Source organism: Callorhinchus milii, unplaced genomic scaffold (genome assembly GCF_018977255.1).
Source record: "Callorhinchus milii isolate IMCB2004 unplaced genomic scaffold, IMCB_Cmil_1.0 Scaffold15, whole genome shotgun sequence".
Classification (NCBI taxonomy): domain Eukaryota; kingdom Metazoa; phylum Chordata; class Chondrichthyes; order Chimaeriformes; family Callorhinchidae; genus Callorhinchus; species Callorhinchus milii.
The window spans coordinates 17,415,826-17,425,682 of record NW_024704756.1 but is presented as its reverse complement, the minus strand read 5'-3'; the positions used below and the strand labels follow the sequence as shown (position 1 = coordinate 17,425,682).

Genomic DNA, 9,857 nt, shown 5'->3' with positions numbered 1-9,857 from the left:
ATTCCCTATTCCCCCCTCACTATCCTGACTTTCTTCCCGCTGTTATTAGGCGGTTGACCACTCTGAACCAGATTACCTCCATGAAGCTGGATATCGACATTACCAGGAAGTTGGTGAGTCAACTGCAATGTTTTGCTTACGCTCTTCCAACATCACCTTTCATCTTTGCCATATGGACCTGGCCACTCCCTCTGCTCAGTGGGCTCTGGGCTGCTCCACATCCCCCACCCAGCCCGTCCCACTATTGGTGGTCAGCCGCTCTGCCCGCAGTCCCTTCACCTCACCCCCTCCCTTCAAGGCCTGTGTCAAGATGCTCCTCTTCAACTGCACATTTGGTCACCCTCCTACCCCTAATCTCCCTACCCTCCACCCTCCTGAACCTAACCCCCAGCTTGGGTCCAAATCCCTAACTGTCCAGTACCTTGGGACATCCTCCCGATGTGAAACACGCCGTGTAAATGTAAAGAGCTGTCAGGTCTCGGCGCTCGGGTAACCAGGCCGACGCTTAACTAGGGTATGGTCACAATTCCCTCACACCCCAACACCCCCACCCCCGGGAGTTTCTGTCATGGTTCTCCCCCTCCACGGTTCTGTGGCTGATGTCTCCGTTGTTGTTTCAGGGTGATGGCTCTGAGGAGGATGAGCCGTTCGCCATCAGTGACCGCTGGGAGTTCCAGCGTGAGAGCAAGCGATGGTCTCGGCTCCCCGCGGGGTCCATGGGCTCAGACCCTGGGGGTCCAGGCAGCCGGGAGAGCCTGCTGAGCGACCTGAGCTCCAGCCACAGCACATCCGCTGACAGTGTGCGGGGTGGCTCGGCAGTGCTCAGCACCCAGACCCTCAGAGACCCCTGTGTCGCCGTGAAAACCACTCCAAACTCTGTGGCCAAGCCCCGCAAACACAGGACCAAGAGCTTCCTGCGGCACATCGACTCTCTCCGCTGGAGGAGCCCGCAGACCAAAGTCAAAGCAGCTCAGGGCGGCACGGAGCCCACCCACAGCACCGTGCTACACAAAGTCCTGCCAGGCCAGGGCCCCAGGCCTCCACCCAGTGTCAATGGGGAGCCCCAGTCCTGGGAGGCAGGTGACTCCCCAGCCCCCAGCCTCACAGCGGGGCTTCGCAAAGGCTTGACCAGCAGCCGCTACCTGGAGGACTGCAAGCTGGAGGCTGCATCCTGCGGCCTGGGCTGGGATGACCAATCGGACGAGGAGCAGCTGGTCCGCATCCCCGCCAACCACAAGCCCGGAACATTCCCCAAAGCCCTGTCGCTGGAGAGCCTGTGCCCCGGCCACGACCAGCGACTGTTGTGGTGGAGGACAGAGAACCTGAGTGTCCGCGGGGGTGGGTCCTGTGGCTCGGTGGGCAGCCGGCACAGTGTGTACGATAACGTGCCCGAGGCCTGCCCGCTCAACCCCGCCTTCGACAACCTGGACGAGGTTCTGAGCCATGTGAATGGGGAGAGGCAGAGGGTGGAGGCCTGGTCCCAGGTGATGTGTCCTGAGCTGGAGGCCTCAGGCCCGGCCAGGGATAAGCCTGAACTGCAGGCCGGGGGCCCGGTCGAGAAGGAACCCGCCCTGTCGGGCAGTGATGTGGACACCAGCGGTGCCTCACTGACCGAGGGCGAAGACATGGAGATGAGGGAGAGGAGTGACTCTGGCGTGGGAGCCTCCCTGACCCGGCCCAACAGGTGGGGAGTGCGCTCAGCTCAGGGCAGTAAACACTGCATTGGAAACAAGACTCCCCCCCCCCCGTCGTCCGGGCCCTGTCAAACTGCTTGCACTTCCTCTTTGGAATAAGATCTGACCTTCAAATCTCACTTGAATTAAACAGTTTGTGTGTGTGTGTGCAAGGGAGTGGGGCGCAGGGTGTTTGTGTGTGTGTGGGGGGGTGGTGGTGAGGGGGTGTTATAAATAAATCAGAGCCTCTTCCATCCCCCCACTAGTCAGCCGAGCAGTTTCCGTTTCCAGCCCAGCTGCTCGCAATTGGAGCAGATTTCATCTCAACCAGTGGTTTCCTGCCTCAGCTGTTTGAGGGGCGTCAGACACACGGCTCTTAGGCGCACACGTACACACACTCCCCCCACATTCAGAGGAAAGCCTCCAGATCCTGGCAGGGACCCAGTAAGCGGAGCATCGCTGTGCCCTCACTGCCCCACTTGTGCGTGTGTGTATCTCACCAGGAAGCTGCGCTGGACCAGTTTCCAGATCTCGCACCGTCCGAGTGTGACCTCAGCGTCGCTGGAGATAAACCGACAATCAGCAGCTCAGCTCCACCGTCTCCAGCGCTTCTCCCTGCTCAGCCTGACCGTCACCATGGAGAGGCACAGCCTGGTCAGCCGGCAAAGCGGGCGCTGGTCAGTGCTCACCGGGGGCGCGGGGGAGGGACAGCAATGGGGTGGTTGGCAGTGGGGGCAGAGTGCGGCATTGCAGTTGGGGTAAGGCTGGAGGTGGAGGGTGTGAGGCTGGGAGCCGGGGTTTGGAGGTGGTGGGGTGAAGCTTGGTGCGGGCGAGGTGGGAGACAATGGATGAGTGGGGTGTGGGGGCAGTGGGGAAGGGAGGGGGGGGAGTGGTGGGGTGTGGGCGGAGGTGATGGGGGGCAGTGGAGGGGGGAGGCTGGGAATGGGGGTGTGGGGGGAAGATGGGATGAGGCTGCGGCATTGCGAGGAGGGGCTAAGGCTGGGAGAGGGGTGTTGGGAGTGTGGTGGTGTGTGGGGGCAAGGCGGGAGAGGCTGGGAGTTGGGGGGGCGGTGGGGGAATGGTGGTGGGCTAGCTGTAGGCTGACGCTCTGCTCCCCCCACCCCTCCCCCCAGGGTGGTGCCGCGGTTCCTGAGGAGGAGTAAAGCCCTCGATTACCGGGACAAGCGGGTGTTTGGGGTCCCACTCATCGTCAACGTGCAGCGCTCAGGGCAGCCCCTCCCCCAGGGCATCCAGCAAGCCCTCCGCTACCTCCGCAGCCAGTGCCGGCAGCAGGTCAGTCCCTCTCACACACCCCATCCACTCCACCGCCCGCGCTCACCCCTGCCCCCCTCACGAGCGCCCCCTCGCCCCCCACCCCACAGCCCGCGCTCGACCGGATTCCGAATCATTGATTGTCCTCCCGACATGAAAGGCGCTGTACAAATGTCATTTTGTTGTGTGTGTGCGTGTGTGTGAGGGCGTAGTGGTTTATGTGGAGGGGTGGGGGGCGCGTGTAATGGGGGAGGGGTATGTGGGGGGAGGGGGGAAGGTGTGGGGGGAGGGGAGGGCTGTGTGTGAGGGTGTGTGTGTGAGTGGGGGGGCTGAACTGACCCAGTGTTTGAGTGGTGGTTGGCTATCAAGGAGCCGGTGTAATTCATGGTGTTTTGTCCCGAGGAGCAGGTTGGGATCTTCAGGAAGTCGGGAGTGAAATCCCGGATCCAGGTGCTGCGGGAGCTGAACGAGGGCCGGCCGGAGCATACTGACTACACCACACACTCCCCGTATGATGTGGCCGACATGCTCAAGCAGTATTTCCGGGACCTTCCTCAGCCCGTCTTCAGCAGCAAACTCACCAACACCTTCCTCCAGATCTACCAACGTGAGCACCAGGGGGGGGGAAGGGGAGCTCTCTCTCTCACACTCTCCCCCTCGCTCGCTCTCTCACACTCTTCCCCTCGCTCGCTCTCTCACACTCTCCCCCTCGCTCGCTCTCTCCCCCTCGCTCGCTCTCTCCCCCTCGCTCGCTCTCTCACACTCTCCCCTTCGCTCGCTCTCTCACACTCTCCCCCTCTCTCTCTCTCTCTCTCTCTCTCTCACACACACACTCTCCCCCCCTCTCTCTCTCTCTCACACACTCCCCCTCTCTCTTACATACACAGATGTGCCAAGGGAGGAGCAAGTCTCAGCGTTGCAGGCAGCTATTGTGCTGATGCCGGATGAGCACCGGGAGGTGTTGCAATCACTGCTGTATTTCCTCAGTGATGTGGCTGCGGACAATGAGAACCAGATGACAGCGAGGAACCTGGCCGTGTGCCTGGCCCCCTCCCTCTTCCACCTCAACCTGCCCCGCAAGGAGGCCTCCTCCCCCAGGTCAGACCCTCCGCGCACGCTGAACTGGGGGGTTGAGGGAGTCAGGCGGGGAGCTGGTGGGGGAGGGTGGGGCCCGGATCTAGCCCACCACCTGCTCCCTCGACCCCGTCCCCACCCTCTCCTTATCTCCCAGCTCCATCTCCTTGCTCCCCTACTAACAGACATCATCAACCTCTCCCTCTCCACTTGCATCAATCCCACCCCCTTAAAAACAGCCGTTATTATCCCCATCCTCAAAAAGCCTTCCCTGGACCCATCCCTACTTTCAAATTACCGCCCCATCTCCAACCTCCCTTATCTTTCCAAGCTTCTGGAATGAGTTGTTGCTTCTCAGCTTTGTCCTTCCTCTCCTGCCTCTCCCTGTGTGAACCTCTCCAGTCTGGTTTCTGTGCTGCCCACAGTACAAGCTACAGATGACATTCGGTGTATTTGTGCCCAGGGCTCTCTCTGTCTCCTCGTCCTTCTCCATCTCTCTGCCACTTTCGACACTGTCGACCATTCTATTCTTCTCCGACGGGTGGAGGGTAAGTGGTGTGGGGGTGTGAGGGTAGCTGAAGGCACAGGTCAAAGAGGAAAGAGTTGCAGGGTTCTGAATAATCTATATAAATTGTTGTTGTGGCTAACGCTGCCCACTCGCAAGGTCCTGTCCAGATAGTGATGATGATGATGCTGATGGCCGTGATAGTGGTGGTGTTGTTGATGATGATGGTATTGGTGATGGTGATGGTATTGATAATGATGATGGCCATGATGGTGTTGTTGATGATGATGATGATGATGTTGATGATGATGATGGCAGGATGCTGCCCAGACGGACGGCTTTGAGCAAACCCGACCAGAGAGACCTAAGCGAGAACCTGGCCGCCACCGAGGGCCTCAGTCACATGATCACAGAGAGCAAGCGGCTTTTCCAGGTACCATCACCACGGCAACAGTGAGAGGGAGGGAGGGGGGGGCGGGAGAGAGTTGGGGAGAGTGTGAGAGGGTATGATTGTGTCTGAGGGGCTGTGAGAGTGCCAGCGTGTGTGAGCGGGTGTGCAAGGGTGTGAAAGAGTGTGAGGTGCGAGGGTGTGAGAGGGTGTATGTGAGGATGAGAGCTGGACACTGTGCATTACTCAGCCCCTGATTCCTATTCAGTGCTGGTGAGGTTGCTGACTGAGTCTGTGTTGATGCCTTCACTCCCTCAGGTCCCTCTGGACATCATGACCCAGGTAAGGAGCTCAAACGCGGGGGCTGAATGGCATCCGATGCCCCTGGCTGTGCCAGGGAGCGGGGGGGGAAGCACGGTCAGATTATGCCAGGCTGGGCTGGAGGCCACCTTCCACGAGCTGCTGATAGAGGCTGAGGAGAAGTTCCGTGGCTGGGTGAGCGCCACAGGTCCCGGCAATACCCAACTCTCCTACAAAAAGGTACAGCAGCTGGTTTTGTGTCAAAGCCCGAGACTATCTGGTTAGTTAGGATAGTCCTGTAGCTCAATGATTACTGCGCTCGCAAGCCAGAGGGCCCGGGCAGGGCAAAACCTTAGGCAAGTTTCCTTACTCCACACACCTCTGTTTACCAGCAGTAAACAGGAACCCGACTGTTAGTCAATCGGTGGATCGCTTTTACCTGGGGGCAATAATTCCCCCCCCTCCATAAAATAAATAGCAATTTGGTCTCTCAATCCACAACTGTTTGTGGGACGCTGCTGTGCGCAATTGGCTGCCGCGTTTCACCCACAAAATATACAGTCACTCCACTTTACAGCATATTCTGTGAAGCGCTTTGAGACGTCTCAATGATAAGGCGCTGTATCAAATAGAAGGATTATTATAATTATTATGATTGCCACTCGCTTCACAGGTGTTTGGGTGGAAAAAGCAGTTGCTGCACTTGTAAAAATGTTCAGTGTGTTGTGCTTTGCAATGGTTTGACTTGCGTGTGTGTCCCCCCTACCCCCCAAGGCTGGTGATGGGCCGCCCCTGCGGCTATGGAAGGTCACGGTGGAGGTGGAGGCAGCCCCACGTTCCGTGTTGAATCGCATCCTCCGGGAACGCCACCTGTGGGATGAGGACCTCCTGGTTGGGAAAGTTCTGGAGCATTTTGAAGGAAACACGGACCTTTACTATTACGTGCAGGACAGCATGGCCCCCCACCCCAGACGCAGTTTCACCGTGCTCCGGTGAGAGCCGGGAGGGGGCGGGGCCAGAGCTGAGTGGGGGGCTAGGACTGGGGGCGGCGGGGGCTGGCACCAGGGGGGCGGGGGCTGGCACCAGGGGGGCGGGGGCTGGCACCAGGGGGCGGGGCTGGCACCAGGGGGCGGGGGCTGGCACCAGGGTGTGGGGGCTGGAGCTGGGGGGGGCGGGGGCTGTTGCCTGGGGGCGTGGCTGGCACAGTGGGTACCTAACCACATGGCTTGTGTTACAGGAGCTGGTGGCAGGAGCTGTCGAGGGGTGTGTGTGCTCTGGTCACCACCTCGGTGGAGCCGGACCTGGGAGGGGATGAGGGAGCGGTGCAGGCTCTGGTGCTCACAGCTCAGTACCTGATGGAGCCGTGTGGCTCTGGCCACTGCAGGCTCACTCACATCTCCAGGACTGACCTCAGGTACAGACCCTTCCTCCCTCTGCTCACCCACCTCACCGCAACCTACCCCACCCCATCAGAACTAACTCTCTAACTCTGTCTTCTAACCCTGACCTGGGATTGTGGACGCACAGTGTAGAGGGAGCGTTACTGTGTCTCTAACCCTGACCTGGGAGTGTGGACGCACCGTGTAGAGGGAGCTTTACTGTGTCTCTAACCCTGACCTGGGAGTGTGGACGCACAGTGTAGAGGGAGCTTTACTGTGTCTCTAACCCTGACCTGGGAGTGTGGACGGACGCACAGTGTAGAGGGAGCTTTACTGTGTCTCTAACCTGTTGTTTTTGTGCAGGGGCCGGAGCCCGGAATGGTATAAGCAGGTTTATGGCTATCTTTGTGCTGTGGAAGTCGCTCGGATACGAGACTCGTTTGTGCAGTCGATGCCAAGGGGAGCGGAAGCTGGAATGTGAGCGAGGATTTCTGTGGGAGATGGGATTGTCTCCTGCCTCAGCAACAGGCCGTGATCGCCCTGGAGTTTTCCTGACTGGACATTCCTAACATTCCTGTGGCTCCCAGTCTCTCCGGGACACTTTCTTACCTGAATGTTCAGCTGGAGATGTGTTGGAGGGGGCAATGACTGGACCCTGTGGGGGGGGGGGGGGCGGATCTCTGGCCCGGGACCTGGGAAGGGGGGTTGGATGCTGACCGCCTGCAATCTCAGGTAAACAGCTGTTTTTACACCTTGTTTGTGAAGGAAAATTTTATATTCTTATATTAAAAAGACAATTTATTTTTTTGTTCAAAAATCTCTACAAACTTTATAATAAAGTTCAGACAAAATGTGATTTCTCTGTAAGTTTGGTCTAAGGTTTGGGATATCATCAGTCTCAGTCTCCAAACAAGACTTAGAGTTTGTTATTCATGCTACCTACACATGGAGATTCCCCATGTATTGGAATGCGCTCTCTCTCTCTCTCTCTTTCTCCCACGAGGGACGCATCTTGCTTACCTAATTCTAGAAAGTATTAGGCGCAGGTTGGCAAGAGCCAAGGCTTTGGGAGCTCAGAGTGTGCGTTGGGGTAACAACTGGAGTCTAACCAGCTAAAACTACATAGCTTGCCATTGATATTGCTGTCTGGCAAGCTTTACCACTGCCGGTCCAACTAGGACCACCCAACCCATTAGGAGTTTGGCTTGTCCTGCTAGACCAGCCGCTGCTGGGGAGAAGGTGGAGTGGCTTCACAGCCACAGAATCTGTGTCTCTGATCAGAGAGATGGAGAGAGACTGAGCTTCTGGTTATCATAATAATAATAATTGTTGTGTTTGATACGGCGCCTTTCATGGTCAGGAGTGCACGCAAAACACTTCCCAGAATTCACTGTGAAGTGTAGTGAACATGTTTTGTGGGTGAGATTAATCAACCATTCACCTGAGGGCTTGTTGTGGGTTGTTGCTGTGCGTCAGCCACATTTGTTGCCAAATACAGTCACTACACTAGGCGGGGGCCTCTGTAAAACCTTAGTGAGACGTCATCAATGTGACAGCCCTCTGTCACCATGGAACTCACCAAAGCTCAGTTTGAATGAATGTGGCCTTACCACACGTGTGCAGGAGATGGCAGCAGATATCAAGGCTTCTCTGAGAGGCTGGTGGGAGGGTGAGAGGCAGGCGGGGAGATGGAAGCAGGGTTTGGGGAATTTAACTGAGGAAAACTTTTCATTGGAAACCAAGTTTGATAATAATGATAATCTGTGCATTTGATACAGTGACTTATTCTGTTGCCTGAAATGAGGGAGTGAATCCCGGGATCCATTACTGTGAAGCGCTCTTGAGACGCTGTCCGCCGTGGAGGGCGCTATATAAATCCAAGTTGTTGTTGTTGAAGCTGGAGGCAAAGGGTGTACGCTGCTCTGCACTGTCTGCCTGTGTTTAATATAGCCCCAGGATTGAACTGTCTCAAAGTGCTTCACTGGGAACCAGTGTAGTGACTGGGTGTTCCATAGACAAACCAACAGCCAATTTGTGGACAGCAACATCCCCACAAACAGCCATGAGGTGAGCGAACGATTTCTCAGGGTTATTGTCAGCCAAAACAATGCGCCACAGGATCTTTAGTATCTACCTGAACAGCACCAACAGGAGCTCGGTTTAACGTCTCATCCACAGAACAAGGTCTCTGAGAGAGAGGGCTGCCCCCAGCTACAAGCTGCTTCTCTACAGGAGGTTTGGTGCTGAGCAAACAATGTCTGTCTGAGGCCCCACTAGAGTGAGAGAGAGAGACATCACAGGGCAAGTTTACAGAGAATGTTGGAACAGGAAATGAGATGAGAGAGAAGCAGGTATGTCGGGGGTTAATGAGACACAGCTGTAGACACACACGCACAGTCAGTCAGTTAGTTCCAGTCGCCAAACATACATGTCTCCTCACAGATGCTCTCCCCATCCCCCCCCTCCCCAAACATGATTCACCGCAATGAATGAATCAGCCATCGCCCCCCTCCCTCCCCCCCCCATGCTCTGGTGAGTGTTACAGAGAGCCGGGCAGCGAGGCTTAGTCACTGAGCTCATTCCTGGTGGTTTTGGGTTGAGATTCCCAATCGTTCACTCCCATTCCCATCGGCCAATCAATTCACATCCAGTCCCTCGCACAGCCCCAACCTGCTCCGGCTCCCATCCCACTCAGACTAAACCATTCCCACCCTTACACACTTTCCCTTCAATATCAGGCTTGAACACCTATATCTCTCAGTCTGTCTCTCTCTCACTCTTCATGCCCCTTCTCACTGCCCGCTCTGTGCCCTCTTCCCCACCCATACGTTCATTGGGGGTGGTGGGGGGAGAGCTGGGAGTAGACATGTTGAGGCTTGTGAATGGCCTCGCCCCCCCCCTCCTCAGGCCAGGATTCTGCTCCTGTAGAGGCTGTTCCCATCCTGGTATAGAATTTCAGCAGCTGGGATCACTGACCTCCCATTGTCCAGGATTCCTGATTGATGGGACGTGTGGCTCCTCCACAATGGAGCTGCTCTCTGCCAGGTCAGGGGCTGTGTCTGACGAAAGATCATCGACCTGAAACGTTGACTCACTTTCCTTTCTCTATAGATGCTGCCTGACCTGCTGAGTGCTCCCAGCCACTTCTGTTATTATTTCAGAGGCTGCGTTATTCATCCCCATCCCTCCCCCTGCCCTCCGTGCTGGCATCACTTCCCATCCCCCCCCGCCCCCTGTGCTGGCCTCACTCCCCCCTGTCCCCTGTG

General features: G+C 57.0%; 1 protein-coding gene across 1 annotated transcript; it reads left to right on the top strand.

Annotated features, from left to right (window-relative positions):
* The first annotated feature begins 53 nt into the window (after positions 1 to 53).
* LOC103172574 (stAR-related lipid transfer protein 13) lies at positions 54 to 7,255 on the top strand. The gene is made up of 11 exons (XM_042340842.1): positions 54 to 113; positions 621 to 1,684; positions 2,177 to 2,350; positions 2,807 to 2,966; positions 3,354 to 3,552; positions 3,833 to 4,043; positions 4,843 to 4,957; positions 5,231 to 5,452; positions 5,987 to 6,204; positions 6,450 to 6,626; positions 6,955 to 7,255. The coding sequence occupies exons 1-11, from the start codon at positions 81 to 83 to the stop codon at positions 7,070 to 7,072; spliced, it is 2,691 nt and encodes an 896-aa protein (XP_042196776.1). The 5' UTR covers positions 54 to 80; the 3' UTR covers positions 7,073 to 7,255.
* Positions 7,256 to 9,857: the final 2,602 nt, after the last annotated feature.

Coding starts and splice junctions, on each gene's coding strand:
- LOC103172574 (XM_042340842.1), top strand. CDS start 81: ATGAAGCTGGATATCGACATTACCAGGAAGTTG. Junction 2,351..2,806: donor AGCCGGCAAAGCGGGCGCTG/GTCAGTGCTCAC, acceptor CCCTCCCCCCAG/GGTGGTGCCGCGGTTCCTGA. Junction 3,553..3,832: donor CTTCCTCCAGATCTACCAAC/GTGAGCACCAGG, acceptor TTACATACACAG/ATGTGCCAAGGGAGGAGCAA.